Here is a 22,130-nt window from a genome sequence, read left to right as displayed (position 1 = left end):
ATCCCAGCACAAACATCAGGAGTAGGGGAATGGGAAGTCTAACAGGAGGATTTGGTATTTACCATTGTAAGTCCTGTGATTGTGCATCTCAGGGTCTGCAGGTTTTCCATGATGATTTCTCCAGCCAAAGGACAAAAGTCTTTAGACATGCTCCATTCCACTGGATGGAAAGGGGAGGGGGGAAGAGGGGGAGGGAGGGAGGGAAAGAGAAAAAGAAAGAAAGAGAGAGAGAATGGTCATCTACCAAGAAGCATCATAGAAACTCTAGCATATAATCTCTCTCAAAAACAGTACGTTTACCCGCTTTTCCCTATATTGGCACATCTAACAATTCTCCTCGGCATAAGTCAGTTTCCAAGTTCACCATTATTTTTTAAAACAAAGGCGGGGAAAAAAGTAATCATTCAACAGTGAATAATATACCTTAATGTGTATGTATGTATATATGTATATAGACACACATGCGCAGGCACATTATATATAAAAGTTCATTGTATATAGAAGATATTTACTTCATGTGAGAAGTGAAGGGTTCATTAGGATATTACCTTCTGTTTGTTCCCCACGTCTGGTTTCTGTTTCACCATTTTACTGAGAGTGCTACTTCAAGCTCCCAGGGGCATTCTCATCCCAAATGAAGAAGGCTCCTTTCATTTCCTTCCACATAATTTGACTCCTTTTCCTTCTGCAATCACCCTCTTCCTTTAGTGTCTCGTATGCTGCTCCCCTGGCTTTCCTTCTCCTCCCTGATATTGTCTTCCAGGCTTTTTCATTAGGCTTCTTTTCAGCTGGAGAATTTGGGATTTGTGGCTGATGTCTTTGGTGCTCCCCACACACCTGACATCCCCAGAGTGGGTGTTTATTCACAGTTAAATCTTAACACCCAAATTGTAACACCCCATTTTACTGTGAGACATGCTCTTTCATAACATTTTCCACTGGTTGAAAAAAACCGTGGTCAGGAGAGAGAAATTGTACATCATCAGTAAAAAGTGTCTTAAGTGACCGTTTACACACGGCAGGATTTGAGGCAATCCTAAATGAAGCAGGAGCTTCAGTCACATGGAAGACAAGGGCTGCATATTTCTCAACCTCATGATGACAAGCTATGGGCCTTTAGATTTAAATTATATTCTCTATGACACTTAAATACTTCAAAATTAAGCCAAGGGCTTCCCTGGTGGCGCAGTGGTTGAGAATCTGCCTGCTAATGCAGGGGACACGGGTTCGAGCCCTGGTCTGGGAAGATCCCACATGCCGTGGAGCATCTAGGCCCGTGAGCCACAGCTACTGAGTCTGCGCGTCTGGAGCCTGTGCTCTGCAACAGGAGAGGCCGCAATAGTGAGAGGCCCATGCACCGCAATGAAGAGTGGCCCCCGCTTGCCGCAACTAGAGAAAGCCCTCGCACAGAAACGAAGACCCAACATAGCAATCAATCAATCAATCAATAAATCTTTGAAAAAAAAAAAAAATTAAGCCAAACCATCTCTAAATCCTGCTGTTCCCCTAGAGTCACACAATCCCTCTGTTCAGAGTTGCTGCCCCTGCATCTTCTGCTTCTCTTCATTATGCTCCTGGGAATCTAGTTTGCTATCCTCACTCTCTTGAAATTGCTCTCCTAAAATTCCTAGTGCTTTGATCATCCACAACAGCCTCTTCTTGGGAAATCCTGCCACTTTGGCCTCCCCCAATTTTTGCAACCTTCTTTCCCCTTGGTTTCGGTTGCACCCTGTCTTCTGCTTCTTCTACCTCCTGATTCCCTCCTTTCAGGCTCTCCCTGGTTCCTCCCTTTCTTTGTCCTTTGATGTGTTGTTCCTTGAGGGTTTGGCTCCTTTTTCATTCCACATGCTTGTCCCAGTTAGTGACCTTATCCACTTTTATGGCTCCAACAATGACTCTTGAAACTGTAATTCAAGGTTTAGCTTCTCTCTGGAGCTCTGACTTCTTTCTGTAAATTTCCACCTGAGTGTCCCCACTCCACTTGAGTGGAAGTACTCCATTAAGTACTTTTCCTTACCGAAATATGTTTCTCCTCTTTTTTTCTTAATTTTAGCTCATTTAGCACTGCCACACATCCAGTCAACCAACCCCAAAACTCAGTGCATCCTGCCTCCTCTTTTTCCCCAATTCCTCACAACCAGTTGATTACTAAACCCAGTAAGTTCTATTTTTAAATGTCTCCCATAAATTTCCCTCTCCCCCTCACACTGAAGCTATTCTAGAGCAGACCCTTATAATCATGAGCATCAACTCTGCAATTGATTTTTTGTAGGCCTAATTGATAAACTCTCCTAATTGATTTTTCTGTTCATCTCCTTATCCTTATATACAATCTTCTTACTATAGCCCAAATTATAGTTTTAAAATGCAGATCTAATTGTTTAGTTTCTCCTCATAAAATCTTTTCGTAGTGTCCAGTTGATTTCCAAAGTAAAATGAAACCTTAACAAGGCATTCAAAGACCTTCATAACCTAGTCCCAGCCTTACTCTACTATCCTTATGTCCTGCCATTTCCCAAAGCAAAGTCCTTGTTACCTGTTTATTATTCTGTGCATTTTTATGCCTCTGTCTTGTGTTCATCTTCCAACCTTTGCTTGTCAAAACCCTACTAAGGCTCTAAATTCCTCAGGAATAATTAATTAAATACATCTTTTCTGTGTTCCCAGAGTCCTTAATTTATATAAAAACAAGATTTATTACACATATATTATGCTTCTTTTTCTTGTTAGATTGTGAGAAATTTGAGAATAAGAAAAGTGTTAGTCATTTTTTCCCCCTCTAGATCCACACTTGGATCTGTGTGCTTGGTGCATAGAAAATGCTTACTAAATATTGTACAAATCAAATACATATATATTTGTTTTATTGTATGCATATACATATGTACACACACACACATCCAGAATAGACTGGTTTTCCAACATGGAGATATTTTTCTTCCATGTGAATCTTCTCCTTTTCCAGACTCTTGCCCTTTGAAGCTCTTAGGCATATTGTAAAATCTAATTAGAATCAAATGATTAAGGTTATATGTTTACTCTCAAATCAAGCCTATACCTTATTATAAATACATATTCTAAAACATATATATGCATGTATTTTAATATATGTGTTATATATATATATATATAGGTATGTATGTATAATTTTTTCCCCAGATGTTTTATTATGACTATGAGCTACTAGCTCTTGAAAAAGCCAAGTTTCTTAAGGTCAAATTAGAGAGGGTTTGTAATCAGAGAATAGTGTTGCATATTATTTTAAGCTAAAGAAAAAAGAGCAGTCATTGAGGGAATTATCACAAACAAAATGAAAATTAGTAGCACATGTGCAAGGACATCTAGAAAGAACAAAGAATATAGGAAAATTCTAGAAACAAAAATATCTTTGGTTGCCATTGAGACATGCATGGTTCACTGATGTGGTGAAGCCCCAAGCCCAAGACTGAGGATCAAGAGCTTCTGATTTCAGGCTAAGGATTCAGGGTAACATCCCAAAAGAAGAGCTAGGGATTAGTGGGAACAAGACCAGATTATTTGAGAAATGATTAAAGAAATGTTGCTCAAAGATGCAATCTTTAAAATTTCTGAAGAAACAACAATTTATTTTTGAATGAAAGCTGTCATATTCTATTGAAATAGTTCTACAAAGCATGTTTCAGGTGGAAAAGAGGGCCTGGCTTCTTGAAAAACAACAACAACAACAAAAAACAAATAGAAACAGGTTTGTAGGGAGGTGTGTTCTTCTTTAGGAGTTAATAGAAAGTTTTAAGCATTTAAGTCTAATTAGATCATATAATATGTCGAGGTTTCAAAGGGGGAAGGGTCTAGAGAAAGAGAAGATCTACATGGAAGGAAAAAAATTCTCCATGTTGGAATGGCCAGTCTATTCTGGGGCAACCTATAGTTTTTTTCCCTCTGTGTACTTCCTTGGGTTGATGGACTCTTGACATAAAGAAAGTAGCTTCTGCTCACTTCTGGAAATAGAATGAGCTGGAATCACTTTGAGAGCCAACTGGGAATTCTAAGAAGGCAACTTAGCATGGTCTCTCTGGAAAGTTATGTGTAGGTAGTTTAAAGACTTAATATTAAAGCCATGAGAAAAATCACTTATAAGTCTGCTCTAAATCCCTGAAGGGTTGGAGCCATGTATATGAAGTTTAAAACTATATAAGACTTACAGTTTTAAGATAAAGATCAGGGCAACTGTTTCTACTTAGGTCTGGGAAATAGAAGCAGGGTTCAATCATGCAGTGGCTCATAGCAGTTGAACATTAGTAAGAAAGGTACCAGACAAAACCTAGGTGTTAGTATTTCTTAAAATTTGGCTCTGGCTCAAACTGTGATTCACTATATTTGTATCAAATAGCTATGAATATTTTAAATGTGAAGTTCTGTTATTTTAACAAATATTTCATTTTTATCTAAGCTTTAGAAATGTAGAGCAGTTGGGCAAGAGAGTTTCTACCTGAACCATCACCATTTTCCTGATGGCAGCTATATAAACCACAGACCAAGCTTAAGAGGAAGAAGAGCTCCTGAAGGTTTCCCCTCGTCATTTAAAGTCTATGATGTGAGGAGAAATGTCCCAGAATCAGTGGGAAGATTAGAAAATTCATAACTGGAAGTGTTAGGGTGCACAAGCAGAGAACTTAGTCAAAGTGCAGGTAAATTTCAAGCCTCATGGTGTGGACTGTGTGATTAACAAACCCTGAAGAATGATAACACTCTTCAGGCCAGCTTTTTGAGAGGTGAAGACTGTGCAAAAGTAAAGGCATAAAGAGATAACATTGCAGCAATGTCTAATTTCTATTCAGTTGATTAAAAAAAAAAAAAATCTAAAACCTGCTATTGTCCAGGTTCTCCCTCGAATCTCAAATGCCTCAAAGTCTAGAGTTGTTTTATCCTCTTCACACACCAGGAGGACAGACTGTAAAAGTTATCCTCTTGCGTCTTGCCTCTTGCCCAGGCCCTACCCAAGCTTTCCACTTGAGCCTCACTGGTCACTCGACCTCAGACCCGTTGCTTATGCTGTTTTCTCTTTTAATATGCTCTCCTTCCCCAAAATCTTCTACCCCTTCATTCAAACCCCTGGTTCAAGGATCCTTCGTTTCCATAGCTCTTCTTGGCTTTCCAAGGGAAGCTCCTTTGCCAACTTTCCCATAGTAATTTTACTATGTCTCTTACATTGCACTTGCTTTATTGTTTTGTATTTAAGAGATCTGTCTCCTCTTTAGTCTATAGGCTCTTTAAGAGCATGAACCAAGCTGTATTAATACCAGTTTCCAAAGCATCTATCACAGCACCTAGCACAGTATAGGTGGCTCAGTTTATGTTGGGTGAATTGAATACTTGATTCATGACTTTGGAATGCTTGAAGAATAAGGTAGACAGAAATCTGGCGCTGGTACTTAAAGAATAAGAAAACAGTGTTAGAAAAAATACGGTCAAAAGAGAATGGAAGTTGCTTGAGCTGCCCAGTAAGTAGTTAAGATGGAGATTAATTCCTGGCTTCCAGATTCCCAGCATCCCAGACTCCTCACTTGTCCATACTGCCTCTAAGGACCCCAAAAATAAAAGTTTATTTCCTATTCCCTATCAGCACTTCTATGGAACCAAAACAGCATTTTTACTGGCCACACTCACCCCGGCGCCTTAGCTAATGAATGGAATTTGGCTCGACTGCCCAGCCCAGCACCAGAGCATTATGAAATCTTCCCCTGATCCATCTAATTGTGCAGTTTCTAACCTTTCGGTCCAACCATAGCACAAGAAGAAGAAAGAGGGAGAGAGGGATGTGCCGAGAAACCCAGAAAAAGATCAAATACAGTCATTCCTAGAGATGAGAAGACGTGTCTTGCTGAAGCATGAACCCACTCAGCACTTGTGGGTTTTAAATTGGGAAATGACGTGTGAAAACTCTGGATCTGGGAATTCTGTTTAGCTCTGGCAAAATACGAGGTTGGAGCTGCTTGCATTTTTTATTTTAAATTCCCTTGGTAGTTCTAGGAGTAGGGGCATGCATTACTTTCAAACAAGAATCTTTATTGTTTGCATAGCACACAGTCTTCCAGTTAATTAGAAAAACATTTTTTTTCCCCAAATTAAATTTCCCTAGAAAAACAATGATTTAAATTAAGGGCAAAAGGCTTTTTTTTTTTTTGGACACTAGTAAATCCTTCCTGCACCTACTACTTCTAGAAGATTAAAAGCACAGTTGGAATTGGAAGGCTATATTCATTTATTTATTGTCAGATTCTGCCATCTACAAAAGTAATATGCCCCTACCTATGTACATTGTGTATTGTCTTAGTTTTGCCTGCCGTATTACAGAGCTACCTACAGATACAGACATGATGCAGAGATTCTAAATGTTCAGGTTTTTGAAAAGTACGTAATACTACAAGTAAAAACAAAAAAGTCAGCTCCACAGTCTGATCTATTTGCTTCTTTATTTATCTGCTAATGGCTCTCCTGTTATGGCTGAATTTATTCTTTCTCTTGATCATCTTTGCTTTCTAAATAAACGATGCTATAATTTTTGTGATTCTTACTACTGCTGAGAGTTCTTTCTCTTTTTCCAAGCTTGGCATGAAGTGTTTGTTGAAAGAATACCAGTCTTCTAGAGACCCAGCTGCTGCCAGCCTAATGTCTTCAGTGAGATTCACGGAGCTTCACCTTTGTACTTTTTTGGTCTCTTAACCAGGGGTGGCTTTAAACAAAAATTCCTTCAGTAATTTCTGCCATTTGGGGATGAGAAAGTCTGGATGTTCTGCACTAGTAGAGTTATCGGAAGTAAAGGTAATCCCCAAGCCCCAGATCATATAGACATCACTTTTTTCTTTGCGTTTATAGGATCTCTTTCCTTAGTAGATTCACCTACTGGTTTACCTAGAAGATTAAATTAAGAGTTGGGAAGGTCTCAGATTTATCACAAAGTACAAAGTGCAAAATCCCCTCATCATGTCACATCTAAGATTAGGTGGCGTAATAGGGCAGCTTTTAGAGGCAGCGCAAAGTGGGAGAAGGAGAAAGCCAGAGCTTGGCTACATCCACAGTTAGATGGGATAAATCCAGCGGGTGCTGGAGTTGACCCATATGGCTCGCAAGAGCTGATTGTTAAAATGTTAGGAATTTTGCCAGCTGGTTGTTAAACACAGCCATCATTAAAAATTAAATTGTATAAACTTAAATAAGTTGTGTTAAAGAAAAAGACAGTAAATACTCAAAACTCATGACTCCCTAATTTACTGCATTTTACTAGTAATTATGCTCTTGAGATTATTGATACCTATTTTATCTATAGGGTGGAAATAGCGTATAATGATGTACTATTGCACTTATCTTCCCAATCTGTTTAGTGACATCACATTGGTAGCTTGAAATTGGCCATGGTGGGAATATTTGCAGCACAGCAATGAGCAAATGCTATAAAACCAAGGCTTGATTTTTTATTTTGTGGACTGCCTAAACCAGGTATCGGCAAACTATAATTCCAAAAGCCAAATCCGACCTGAGGTCTGGCTTTTACATTTTTAAAGGATTGTAAAAGCGCGTGCACATGCACACACGCACACGAAGAATATGTGACAGAGACCATATGTAGTCCACAAAGCCTAATGTATTTACTCTCTGGCCCTTTGCAGGAGAAATTTGCTGACCACTGGTCTAGACTTAAGAAAGTGATGGAGAAAATGTTAATAATTCAGATTAAAGTTAGAAGTTTCTGTGGCTGTTACACTGCGGGTAGCACAAAACAATTGAGGAAATAGTCTTCCAGTACTCGAAAACTGTAACTTGATTACACAAAGAATGTCATTGATGAGTCAAGTTATAAGTCTGTATTGTTTCATTTTTGTTTTAATTCCTTAAAGTAAATGAAAATATCAGCCAACATTTACATGGTAACTACACTCATTGCATGAAAATAAACAGAAGCATTTTGGGAGAATTGATAGGCTATGAGGAATTTATAAAAAAGTGTATGGTATATGTTATTATTATTTGTAAATTGTGTGCCACATATCCTTTCTATTAGTAGAATTTATAGAAGACTTGTGTGTGTGTGTATGTGTGTGTACTTTTTTTCCCCAGAGATCCAATTGTTAAACATTTACCATCATGCCACTGGATAAATGCTAGGTGGTTGCTCATATAGACTCAGGGTGGATGTATCCTGACCAGCAGGGTATAGTGTCCAAGGGGAGCAGATTTCTCAGATATAACTTAGGTGATATTCTGTTACCAGGAGATGAAAATGAGGTACATAAGCCCCTTTAGGAGGCAGGAGTGGCACAGTGAGGGAATCTGGGGCAAAAGTTCATTTACTAAGCAGTCACCATCTGATAGGTCTGTTCAGTGGCCAAGACCCAGGCACTGGGCAGTACAGGTGCTCAGACTCCCTGCATCAGTTCTTCTTGCCCAAGCCAGGGCTGGCCCTGAAATTGGCACAGCATACAGCCTGTAGGGCAGGCATCTGTGGACTTGACTGCAGCAAGGATGGCAGAGTCAGGGGCTGGCCAGCAGAAACCTAACCTCCAGTAGGTTTGGCAAGCATCCCCGTCCACTGCTTCTGATGGCCTGAAAGAGCTCCATGCCTAAACAGAACTGTCTGGGCTTCCTTATTATTTTATTCTTTATTATGTTTTATTATTACACATTATTATTATATTTTATTTCATGGTTATCTGGGTTTTATGAATGGGCACTTTTAAGACACTGTGGACTGAAAATATGAACATCGGTTATTAATTCAGGCAAACCTCTCACTTTTCCTTTTTCTTTGGAACACTGCCATATCCTTGAGTTATAAGATGTCCAGGTAAATTTTCACTTGTTTTAGATTACTTTTTAAGAGAAACTGTCCAGATAATTTTTGTTCATTAAAGAAGTAGAAGCTTTTAAAAGGCTGCAACGGATAAAGTGGAACAATGGCAGGGACTCAAAACCAAGTGACAATTAGAGATCTGAAGGCTGGGACTGCCGCCCCACACTCCTTCTCTGAGAATAGGCAGCATCTGACATCTGTTCCATGGGGTAAGAGCTGCTCTGGGAAGCTTCCTGGGATGCTGAGATATTTTGTTTTTGTTTTGTTTCCAGCAGCGTGATGCCCTTCTTGTCTGCAGGGAGAGAACTCTGACAAGCTATTTTACTTTCTAAAGGATACAAAGTAGGGAAGTGCAGGAGCTGTCTGATTTACACGCGCAAGGTCCAAGATATGTGATCAATTCGCAGCTTTCTGAATCCTGTTGAGTCCTCGTGGAATTAAAATAACCAGCCACAGGGGCAAAATCAAAAACATTGCAACTTTTTTGCCAGATGACAACTTTCATTCAGAGAAAGTGACTCCATTTGGCTTTGGGGATGGGGGTCATTTTCCTACCCATTTTTTAAAAAAAAATATTGAGGTAACATTGGTTTACAACATTATATAGGTTTCATGTGTATAACATTATATTTCTACCTCTGTACACACTACAGTGTGCTCACCACCAAAAATTTAGTTTCCATCTGTCATCATACAGTTGACTCCTTTACCTGTTTCGCTCTCCCCCACTGCCCCCCGCTTCCTTTTGGGTAACCACTATTCTCTTCTCCATATCTATGCATTTGTTTTTATTTAGTTTGTCTTGTTCATTTATTTTATTTTAAATTTTTTTATATTCCACATATGAGTGAAATCATACAATATTTGTCTTTCTCCATCTGACTTATTTCACTTAGCATAATACCCTCAGAGTCCATCCATGTTGTTGCAAATGGCAAGATTTCATCTTTTCTTATGGCTGAGTAGTATTCCATTGTGTGTGTGTGTGTGTGTGTGTGTGTGTTTGTATACCACATCTTCATTCATTCATCCATGAAGCACTTACGGGGGCACTTACACTTGTTTTCAAATCTTAGCTGTTGTAAATTTACTACACCCACTTTTAACATCCCATTTTCCTCCTTATAACCTTAACTAATTAAACTCCTTAAGGAAAGGAGTCATGCCATATTGATTTTTGGACACCCACCCCACTCTCTTGTAGAAGTATGGAGTATAGGCTCAAATAGAGTGGGTTTGACTTGAGTCAAATTGAATGGGTTTATATGTGGACATTGATGAATGAGGGACAGTCCTCAGAGTTCTATTTTGCTCCCTTGATCTACAAAATAAGGACTTCTTTGCTGGGCATTTAACCTCATTTCTGAGGCTTGTTTTGCACTACTCCCTGAATTTGCCCTGTGTTCCAGGAAAAGAAAACTAACACTTAATGAAAATCGACCAGGCTCTTTCACAGATAATTTTGTCATTTTTTTCTCACAATATTCCTGCAAGATAGGCTAAGTCACTCATTCAGCAATTCTACCAATTTAACAAGTGGCAGAACTGGGAATTAAAGCCAGGTCTGTGTGAACCCAGAACTCACTTATAACTTCTTATTGAGCCTGGGATAAAATCCTCAATCTGTATCCTGGCCTGCAAGGCCCTGGGTGACATGGGCCTTCTCCATCTTCTAGCTTCAGACTCATGGCACCCACCAGTTCTCTTTCTCTCTCTGATTTTTAGATCCTCAAACATGTCGGGCTTCTTCTCCACACATACTGTTTATTTTGCGGGAAATGTTTTCTCCTTTCTGACTTTCGTAATTATCCCTCGTTTTCCCTCAGGAATCAGTGTAAATGTCACTTCCGCACATAAGCCTTCTCTGATCCGAAGATAAAATTAACATCCCTGTTATGTATCTCAGAGATATAATACTGTCCCTTTGTAGCACAGTAACTACCTATTAGTGCAGTTATCTCTTTAATCTTACAAACTCTTTGAGGACAGTTGCTATGAATATATATTTTCTAATAGCATATGTCATAGCACATAGTAGGCCAGTAAATATTTACTGAATTGATATTAGATTATTGTCCAGCTAGGTTGTGGGGATATGGAGAGGCAAGTGACATGGTCCCTGGCCTTAAGAAGCTTACACTTTAATATTATGGTCCATTTTTACAGGTGAGGACAGGAGGTTCAGAGAGGTCAAGTCTATCTCAGACCAAAGTTCTTTCCTCATCACCATGCAGACTCTTAGGAAACAAGTTGTCTTTCCAGCCTGATGCCTCTCCCATCTCCTCTTGTCAAAACCTACTTGAACGAAAAGCTCATGCTCCTTCAACCCCGGTCATTCTCCCTGATTCCCCAGAGTAATTTTATCTGTCATTTTTTTCTGACATTAATACTCTCTATTTTGTATTATAATGATTCATGCAATGTATTTTCAACTCTACCTGCACAATATATTTCAAGTCTGTTTCCTTTTAATTTTTTTAAACTCCATTATTATCACCCTCATCCAAGCTACCATCATTGCATACTGGAACTCCTAGGGCAGTTTCAGAGCTGAACTAGAAGGTCTCTCTGTCTCTGTGCATACCCACTTCCCCTGCCCCCAGTCTACTGAAGCCAGAGCAGGCCCTTCAAAACATAAATAATATCACAGTGCCTTCCTTCATTGAAACCTTGTAAGTGCACTTCCAATAAAATCCAAACACCTTAACATAGTCTACAACAGGGGCTGGCAAACTGAGACCCTGTGGGCCACATCCAGCCTACCACCTGTTTTTGTACAGCCTATGAGCTAAGAATGGTTTTTATACTGAAAAAAAATCAAAATATATTGTAAGTTGTGAAAATTATATGAAATTCATATTTCAGTGTCCATAAATAGATTTTATTGGAACACAACCCCACTCATTCTTTTATATATTGTCTCAGTGGCAGATTTGAACAGTTGCAATAGAGACCATATGGCCTGCAAAGCCTAAAATATTTACTATCTGATCCTTTATATGTAGACCCCTAGTCTACAAGGAGTCATGATCTGGCGCCTGCCTACTTCTTTGGAATCCCCTATCCTACTGTTCTACCCATTTTGCTTCCTCTGCACTTTCTTTTTCTCTAACTTACTAAGTTATTTCTCCCAAGCTCATCTGCATCTCACTCTAATACATCATCCTTCTTTATTTTTGGTACTTATCATTATCTGAAATTGTCTTGTTTATTTAAATTTACTTGTTTATTCAAGGAATATGAGCTTCATGAGTTTGTCTGTTTTTATCCTCCACTGTATCCCCAGGCCTCGAAGAGGATGTGCACATTGTAGGCATTCAAAAAAAACTGTGTTAAATGAGAATTTTTATCTTCCCCTTAGTTTTCTTCAGGAAAGACACTGTGTCTGACTCATTTTTGCATCCCCTACAGTGGCCAACATTGTGTCCTGTGTGGAGTAATAATAGTTCCAAAAATAGCTGTTAATTGAATAAAATGCCAGACACTTACTTCCTCTTCCTCCTGAGTCAAAGTGAGAAAACACTTGTTGTCAGCTGGACCCCAAGAAACAGTAAAATGTGTACAGCATCTTTTTCACCTTATATCTATACTGCTTTGTTTGAGGGCACATTTTAAATGAGGGGCCATGAATCCCAGCATATTCCTCAGAGAACATTAGCTATGGGTGCCTCAAGTGCCCCAACAAAGGGTATTTCTAGTTGATGCCGAGTTAGGCTCGGTGTTTTCTGATAATGGGAAAGAACTATTGGCAAAAGGTGTGGTTGGCAGTTTTTCCTATGAAAATAGCTCCAATTATTTTTCAAAAGGTTATAGATTGCCTTTTAAAATATGGCATGTGTAAAATGTTACAAAAAATAAAAGGTAAAAAGAAAATCCTGAATTAGTTAAAAACATAATGGTTTATATGAAGCTAGTGCTTAGTGATCTTTGGAGGATACTGGGAAAACATCTATTAATATTTATTGGCGTACTTTGATCTACTTCTAAATATTTTACTTAATCCTCCTAACCATCCTATATCATAAATAATACTTGTCTCATTTTACAAATGAGAAAACTGAGATTCAAAGCTTTTAAATAACTAGCTTAAGGCCACACAGCTTATCAGTGCAGAGTCTGGATTTGAACCCCTGTCTCTCTCGTCTTCCTCTCAAGCCCATATGAGGAGAAAGTGATAAATGGACTAACAGCCATGTTGAGGTCTTTTAAGCTAGAGAAAGCCCCAACTGTGAAGAGTCTGCAGAATTCATAATGTTTGATCTCTACTGAGTGAACCTGCGGCAGGGGCTCCTGGTTGGCACCTCTGCCTCCTTTCCCCAAGGGCCAGAGTCGTCTCCAGTACTGTGGTTTCCTTGTTGTGGTTTCAGGAGGGACCGAGGATAGTGTGCGGTGGCCACTGAGCAGAGCAGGGGACTGCACTGAGGCTGAGGGTCTGTGAGTCTCATGAAGGTGTTCTGTACTTTGTGTCAGCTGCGTGTAGCTGTGGTGGCCAAGATAAGTACTGATGAAAGAAAACAAAACAGCAAAAGCGTGAACAGTCACGGAAGACTCATGTAAATTGCTGGCATACATTTGGAGGCTGTTTCGTGTTATGTATGTAACCTCACTGGTGCCAGATAGTCTTCCTTCACCCTCCTCCAGTAGCCAACTCTAGCCCTTCCCAGTCCTGAATGAGGCCCATGTCTTTTTTCACCCGTTTCTCTCTCCTCTGGCTAGAGATGCTTAAGCTGAGGTCAGAGGTAGGATGAACGGCCTGGGAACAAACCAACTCCAAAGCAGGAGCGGTCCCCCAGGATCCAGAGGAATTTGTGGGAGAATAGAAATAAATAAGGAAAGGAAGACAGGAAGGGAAAAGAAGAACGAAAGGAGGGAAGGAAGGAAGAGAGAGATGAGCAGGAAGGGAGGAAGGAAGGTAGGAAGGAAGGAAGGAAGAAGGAAGAAAGCAAAGAAAAGGAAGAACGAGACCACCTTAGGAGCAGCTAACCATAGTCCTCTTCCCTTTGTGTGTCACCAAGGGGAATGTGCTATTTGGGGCACTTCCCTTCAGTATTTGTTTTCACGTTCTACTGTAAATTACTCAACAAGGTGCCCTTATTGATCCTGAAAAATTCAGTCTTTAGATTTTCCCATCAAGGCAAGAATAAGCCTTTCAGAGCTTCTCAGGGAGACAGAGAGCCCTGTCCTCCAATCCCAGACTCAGGTGCTGCTTCTATGTGGATGATCAGACTAGCTGATGTTGAGGGCACAAACCTCAATATGCTGATATGGGGGTTCTTTACTTGGGGTCCTGAAATCCCATATGGGCTTCAGGGTATTAAAGAAAACCCTTCATATTGTAAGCAACATACATGTATTTTTTTCCCCTCAGATCCCTCTGAAAGGTTACACATCACAGCACACGATGTATATCCTAGCTGGAGCTATTTGAAGGGCCTAATTACTTTTCTTGGAGGTAGTGCTGTAGTTACCTCTATTTTGTTTGTTGCCTTTGGTTTCAACATTTCTACTCATATGTGAAGTCTCTATATTTTCAACACTCACAAAACATATTTGAATCAGTAGCTTGGACCTAAAATGTTTGTTGAGTGTTTTACAGCTCATTTGTTTAACTGGCAGATCCACCCATGCCTTTTATCTGGGTCCATGGGAGCAAATGGCACTTAGTAGGTTTCCAATACAGATGTCTTAAATGAATGATTGCAATAATTTATTTAATAAAGAAGACTTTGTCACATTCACAGTTAAAAATGAAGAACAAGAGTGCTATTTTGCGCATTCAAAAGAGGTTACTCACTTGTGGGAAGATGAAGCTCTCCAGATTGTGAGAAGTCTTTTATCTATTCTAAGATAACAAGGCAGGGCAGGAAAGTCAGTGGCGATATTTAAATCTTGATAGTAAGGTACTTGGCCCATAGACAGAGAAAGAATTATGTGGACTTGCTGGAGGGATATATACATAATCGGATTTCAATAAATAAACATAGTTGAGTTTATTGAATTTTGTATCTATTTGTCCAACACCAAGATAATTGCTGGCATGTTTGGGATAAGAAATCAAATTCAACTTTCAATCTAGTGCTGTTTGGCTGACTGACTTATCAGACTTTCTGTGCTGCCCTGTTAGGCACCAGATGATGTAAAGTGCTGAGGATGTGAATATGAATAAGCCTGATCCTAGCCCTCAAGACAATGGGGGACACAGACAAGTCAATATGAGGTTACAATGCAATAAGATAAGTGCTGTGATAGAGGCAGGCTTAGAGTGGGGGCACCCTCAACAGTCGGGGGAGAGGTTGATTAGGGATAACCTTTTGGACAAGCTGGCTCTTGGCAGACTCTTGAAGGATGTGTAGGTCTGCCAAGGGAAGAGAATGGTTAAAGGCACTCCAGGCAGAAGTTTGTGGGTGTGCAAAGGCACAGAACTGTGCTGTGGTCAGGGAATGGCAGGGGGATTATGGGGAACAGAAGAGGTGAATGGGATGGGGGTGTGGCTTTAGTCAGAGATGGGATTCCACAGGGAGGCAGGAGCTCATCATGCTAACAAGTGTCAACATTATTTTGAAGGCATTTTGGAGATATTGAAAGATTAAGCCATCGTATGATCAGATTTGCATTTTAGAAAGATCACTGTTATAGCTTGTGGGAGAAAAACTGGAGAGAGGCAAGGCTGTAGTCAGGGAGACCAGAAGGATACTACTAATGCTGTGATCCATGTGCGATGGGGTACCCGCTCAGGGCTGGCATTATCTTTGCCCTTTGTGAGGAGGAGGAAAGTGCCTGACTTCTTTTTAGCCACCACGAGATACCTTTTCCTATTCACTGAGGCATTTGTGAGCCAAATTTTTATGTAAACTCAAATATTTGGCATTTCATGCTCTCACAGGAAATAGTGAATACTGGAGTTCAACTCCTTTTTTTTTTTTTAAACTAAGCTATTAGCAACGCTGTATACTTAAAAATTTCCAAATCAAATATCGTGGTCATATCAAAAACCATGCCCTCTCTCCAGGTGTATGTAACTGGTCTCAGCTTTACTCAAAGTTCAATTGCAAACAGTAATAAAAACATTGACATCTCTTTGCTCGTTCAGTACTTATGTAGCTGTCCCCATCTCATTTTTACACATGCAAAACCTCAAGAGTTGGTTGAATTTGAGGTGAACTGAAATCTCCTTTGACAGTAGGTTTTTTGGAGGATACTTTCATCTTTAAGTAGCTTTCAAAACAACACTCAGATAGTGGCAAGAGATCAAAGAAATGCTTTGTTACCACAGGGGCTGCTGAAACTGTTATTTCCCCTGCAAAAGTTCTCCTTTGCGGAGAAGAAAGTAGATCAGACTTACTAGGGGCTCGAGCAAATACCCCTCTATGCAAAAGCAGACCCAAGCCCAGTGGGATGTATATCTGTACTGTGGGTCCTCTGCAAAGAATCCAGGAGGGAGAACTGGGGGAAGAAGTAACAAAAGAAGGGGAAACTGTGGCTGCTAAGTCTACCTCTCGTCATGGGAATAACACATTTTCTAAATGTTCTAAAACATTTTTAGATTGCAATACCTTCTTCCACATTTTTCTCATTTGATTTTCACAACCACCCTGTTATGCATTTTTCTCATTTTAGAAGTGAGGTCAGTTGGTAATTGCAATCATTGTTGCTTTTGTTGTGGTCATCCATGTACAATGCTTGGTGTCAGTCTACTTATCTCTTGTAAAAATAAAATACAGTATGTGTGTGTGAAAAAAAAAAAAAAAAGAAGTGAGGTCACAGGCTCTGCAAGACTGAGTACACCGTCCAAGGCCACACACTGGGAATGAATGGGAGGGTTAGATTTCGAACCTGTGTCTGGTCTCAAAATCCAGTACCTCTTTCCCTCATAGTTAAATGACGCTTCAGCATGTACTGAGAGGTAAGGAAAACAGTAGCTGTAGAGAGGAAATCATAGAGGTACACAGGTTTGTGAGTTTTGATTTGGAGAAAGTCTGAGAAGTGTTCCTTCTGAATCTTCAATTAGCTGTCAGATGAAGGTACAGTTCCATGGACCAGCTCTGTCCCATAATGAAGGGTAGGGTGTGTTATGCTTTGTAACTCCAAGGGGTTCACCTGCTGGTGCACCCACCCATTCCTCTGCAGGATCGTGGAAAAACATGTGGCATCTAGATTAAGAAGGGTTGTGATACAAATTTTTTTCGAGTACAAAACTCTGGGACCAAATTCTCCTTATTGCTCAGGTTCTTCTCCTTTAATAATGCTAATTACTACATTTAAATGACACTTTCCAGTTTAAAAACACCTTCATGTATTCACATTTCCATATATGAGTACATAATTTTTTGAGCATCTTTAAGACTGGAAGGCACTGAGCTGGGTGATGGGGATATAAACACAAAATAAGACATCATCCTTGCCCTAGGACTCACAGACCAATGGGCAGATGGATAAAGATACAGGCAATTATAGTAAGATGTGATCTTGCAGGTGAACAAAGTGTTGTTGAAGTTCCAAGGACCATCAAAGTTGGAAGAGGGGTTGGAATAAAGGAAGGCAATGTTTGGTCTGGGTTTTGAAGATTGAGTAGGATTTTACTGCACAGAGAAGGACATTGCAGGGGGAGAAGCTGAGGGTTGAAAGAGTTGAGCATGATAAGGTAGAAGAGGGATGCTTTGCAGCAGAGGAAAGAAGGATGTGGGGGCTGAGGGATGGGCTGATATGTGAAATTCCTTGATTGCAATGCTGAGGGTTGGTTTTCTTATCTCATGGGAGCTAGTGAAGGCTAATGAGCAGGGGAATGACATGATCAGTTCATGTTGTTTTTTTTTTTTTTAATTAATTAATTTATTTATTTTTTTTATGGCTGTGTTGGGTCTTCGTTTCTGTGCGAGGGCTTTCTCTAGCTGTGGCAAGCGGGGGCCACTCTTCATCGCGGTGCGCGGGCCTCGCACTATCGCGGCCTCTCTTGTTGCGGAGCACAGGCTCCAGACGCGCAAGCTCAGTAATTGTGGCTCACGGGCTTAGCTGCTCCGCGGCATGTGGGATCTTCCCAGACCAGGGCTCGAACCCGTGTCCCCTGCATTGGCAGGCAGATTCTCAACCACTGCGCCACCAGGGAAGCCCGATCAGTTCATGTTTTAACTTGATGACCAGTGTTGGTGTAAGCAGGGTAATGGGAGACATTTAAATCTCACTAGCTCTGCTGGGTTAATTCTTATTCTTACATTTCAAGTAAGGGAGCTAACTCTTAAGAGTGTTTCATTGACTTTCAGATAGCTGGTAGGTGCAGGTATTACAACTCAGCTGTACAATTTCTGACTTCAGTTCTTATACAAACCAAACCACATATCTGTGTGACACATGGCCCCAAAACTCTTTGTTTTCTGTAGGGCTTATGGTTTATAATGTTTGGGGTGTCTGCCCAGCTCATTCCCTACCAACATTGTGCACAGATAACTTAGATTTCCCACGAAGGTCTGGCATGCCTGAGAACAGTGACCTTTCTACACAATTCTTTTTTTTTTTCCTCACTTCAACTCAGTCACTAAGATGAATCTACTCAGAGTAATTGTTGGATGGTGCTGACAAATGCTGGAATCACATCATCTGACTGCTGCTGCACAAATGCGCTGTTGCTTTCACCCTCCTCGGCCATGACCAGGACTTTGGGAACCTGGGCAACTGCAGTTCTAGACCTGAAACATGGTCTCTCTCGTTGTGGAAAAGCTGGTGGAAGGCTCTTCTTGAAGTTCACCTTTGCATCACCAGATCTGCCATTGAGCTTCAGCAGTAAATGAAAGTCCAGGCAGAAACCAAAAATAATTACACTGCTTTGGCTTTCCGCTTTATGGAATAGATTCTTTCATTTTTTTTTCTCTCTCTCTCTCTCTCTCTCTCTCTCTGTCTCTCTATCTCTGTCTCTCTATCTCTCTCTCTCTCTCTCTCTCTGTCTCTCTCTGTCTCTCTGTCTCTCTCTCTCTCTCTCTCTCTCTTTCCTTCCTTCCTTCCTTCCTTCCTTCTGTGTTGGGTCTTCGTTTCTGTGCGAGGGCTTTCTCTAGTTGTGGCGAGCGGGGGCCACTCTTCGTGGCGGTGCGCGGGCCTCGCACTGTCGTGGCCTCTCTTGTTGCAGAGCACAAGCTCCAGATGCGCAGGCTCAGTAATTGTGGCTCACAGGCTTAGTTGCTCCGCGGCATGTGGGATCTTCCCAGACCAGGGCTCGAACCCGTGTCCCCTGCATTGGCAGGCAGATTCTCAACCACTGCGCCACCACGGAAGCCCGATTCTTTCATTTTTAATAGAAACTAAAAAACCTACTGGAGTTGGATCACAACTGAATTTAAGTGTTTCCGGCTCACCACTCAATAATTTATTTTGAATCATTTTGATTGGTAAGGTCTTACATCAAGGTGTTCATCATCCTTATTTGTTTACAAATGTCCCACCATTTTTTATTTCTTTAAGCCTCAAAATAGAAAAGTAATAAGCATTTCACGATTCAGGGTTTTGATTTTTAAAAAACATGTACAAACACTAGATATTGATTATTTAGTTACCTAAAAATTTTAGTGGCACACAAAGAGAAGAAATACTTAAAAATGTGTGTGTGTGGGAGTGGGGGAGGTGTGGCTAAATGCTGCCTGGAACTGGAGAATGAAGAAGAGAAATTTTACTTATTTTAACCCAAAAAATAAGTAAAATATGTATCAAAAAATCTGGCATATAATTCCACAGTCCAATAATTCTACTGAAAACTAATTTGCAGGTAAAAAGCCAAGGACACCCAATAAAACATTTAATTGTTACAAATATAGGTGCTGCATATTAGCAAGATACAATCTCGTCATGCTGCAAAGAAATTTACTTTTAAAATGTATTATTTACCTGTAAATTATATGACTAGTGTTAAGGGATAAGTGATTTTAAAATGATATATAAATTGTATTAAAAGGTTTCATTTTCAGAAGACATTGAAAATATCTGATTTTTCTAAGTATACCCATTATTTCACCTATTGAAAGGGATATAAAAATGCAGGTTTGAAAGTAGGAGATCTGATATCTTTCTTTTTTTAAAAAAAGTGACATCATACATGGAAAATATACAAACACTACAGAAAGTTAAATTCTCCCGTAACTTGCTTCCCAGAGGCAAGCACTGATACCAGTTCTTGACTTTCCTTCTGGATATTTTTCCATATAGATCGAAATAGAAGATATACTCTGAAAAACCAAGCTGATGTTCTATTTTCTCATGAGTAATATGACAGGGTGCCTGGGGAATTGGGTTGTTAAATGACGTAATGATATGAAAAATACTTGAAAAACTTTGGAACGGTCTGCAAATATTAACCAGTCATGGGGTCCTTAACCTGAAGTTAATGGACCTCTACGAAATCTAAGTCTTGGCTTCAGAGTGTCTATGAAAGTCCAGAAATTGTAGATAAAATATACCGGTATATATGCATAAGTGCATTTTTTGGTTTGTTTTGTTCTGTGTTTTTCTGGGTAGGCAAAGCCAATGTGTCCATGAGCTTTTCTAAGGTAGAATGATACCAAAGTTGTTTAGAACCAGTATTCTAGACCTTGAGTTCTGTTTTCTTGGGATTGTGCCCTATTCATTGAATGTGCATCAAAGGAAGGAGAGGATGAAGACTGTGAAACAGTTCAGAGTTGTCCTTGGGACCTTCTAACTTGCATTCTCTGGATCTCTCCTGTTCATCCAGAACAATGTCTATATGTTCCTCACTGAGTTATCCTGTTCCGCTAAATAAGCCTAGTCTCTTGCACCACTGTGCCAAGCTTCCAAATTACCACCCTGCCTTCTCCCATTATCAAAATTCTGAACCCAGCTGTCCCAGAAGAAAGTTAAACTTCTAATAAAAAATAAAAGACACATCTAATAATAAATTACTTTACATCAAAGTATGAATGATGGCTAATAGCATAAAGACATGCCCTGAGACTATTTTCACTTATGTATTTTGATTAATTATTTGTTTTTTTCCCCAAAAATGTTTTTATTTTAAGATAGGAAATCAGAAGATAAAACAGGGAATTCCCTGGTGGTCCAGTGGTTAAGACTCCATGCTTCCACTGCAAGGGGCACAGGTTCGATCCCTGGTTGGGGAACTAAGATCCCACATGCTGCACGGCACGGCCAAAAAATAAATAAAAATAAAAAAAAAAATATTAAAAAGAAAAAAAAAAAAAAAAGAAAAGAAAAAGAAGATAAAACATAGGGCATTATTTCTACTACAGAGTTTCCAAACTTGTTTCCTCTACTGCAAACATAACGGGTTACCGGTTCCCGTATATGCTGCACTCCCATTGATATATACAGGGTTGTGCCCAATTACATGCACCCTAGGTATAATTTCACATCTTTTGTACTCAAGACTCCAACTTCAGTATCATAATCATTATTTAAACTATTTACTAAATGCCTCACAGCTGAAAATCACAACACTGTTGTGATCTAGTAGGGAAGCTGAGACTACTCAAATAGTGGGGGCTTATTTTAATTTTTTGAATGGGAGCTGGAGCTGCTTTAAGATGGCAGGTTTTTCTGGTGCTTCTCAAATTGTATTTATTCATTCCCTCATTTATTTGCCATCCATTCATTCATCCATCCAGCTATCTATTTGTTCAGTCTAGATGTTGGGAGAAGGAGGAAGGGCATGCCATGCAGGGGAAACAGCATGTGCAAGGGCATGAAGGCATGAGATTGTATGATGAGCCCAAGGTAAGGTGAGCTGCTCCATGGTTTCAGCTGTAGAATGCAAGATGGTAAGAGGTGGGAGATGCAGCTGGAAAGGAATGTTGGGGCCAGGTTGTGAAAAGATTGTCTACATGTTAAGGAGTATGGACCCATGTCATCACCACTTAAAGCTGGTTATACTTAGAAACCACATGAAGAGCAAAGTCAGTCTCTTAAATTAGTTTCTTTTTCAGAGTCCTGGAGAGGGAGGGCCAGTGGGCTACTCCCATGCACCAACTGGAGATTCTGGAGATTCTGACCTGATGTCTTGGTTACCATGATCCCACCCTGGTTAGAAATGCAAGAATCTGAGGCTTAAGTTGTGAACCTCTGATGCCAGCAGAAGTAGCAAGTGTCTAAGAACTCTCAGCATGTTACTCTAATCCCAGGGAGATCAGAATTGAACAAGCTCCTTTTGTTGAAAATTCTCAACTTCTGCAAACTCAAGAAATCTCACCTCAGTTCTACAAATTGCTCAGATTATGGGCTAGGTGCATTAACCCCTGAAGTTCCTAGCCTAGGCTTCAGGCCTCTCTGTGGTTTCTGGTGAGATTTTTACTAG

The 22,130-nt window shown here is 40.0% G+C and overlaps 1 protein-coding gene across 1 annotated transcript in view; it reads right to left on the bottom strand.

The window, feature by feature from the left end:
* Positions 1-22,130, bottom strand: part of ANKFN1 (ankyrin repeat and fibronectin type III domain containing 1) — a 155,668-nt gene that overhangs the window by 70,600 nt on the left and 62,938 nt on the right. The window contains exon 6 of the mRNA XM_036837242.1: positions 63-160. Coding sequence (XP_036693137.1) covers positions 63-160 — 98 coding nt within the window. The remainder of the gene's footprint in view (positions 1-62; positions 161-22,130) is intronic.

This window comes from Balaenoptera musculus, chromosome 20, assembly GCF_009873245.2.
Source record: "Balaenoptera musculus isolate JJ_BM4_2016_0621 chromosome 20, mBalMus1.pri.v3, whole genome shotgun sequence".
Classification (NCBI taxonomy): Eukaryota; Metazoa; Chordata; class Mammalia; order Artiodactyla; family Balaenopteridae; genus Balaenoptera; species Balaenoptera musculus.
The sequence above is the reverse complement of the archived record's forward strand: the minus strand, read 5'-3'. Positions and strand labels throughout refer to the sequence as shown.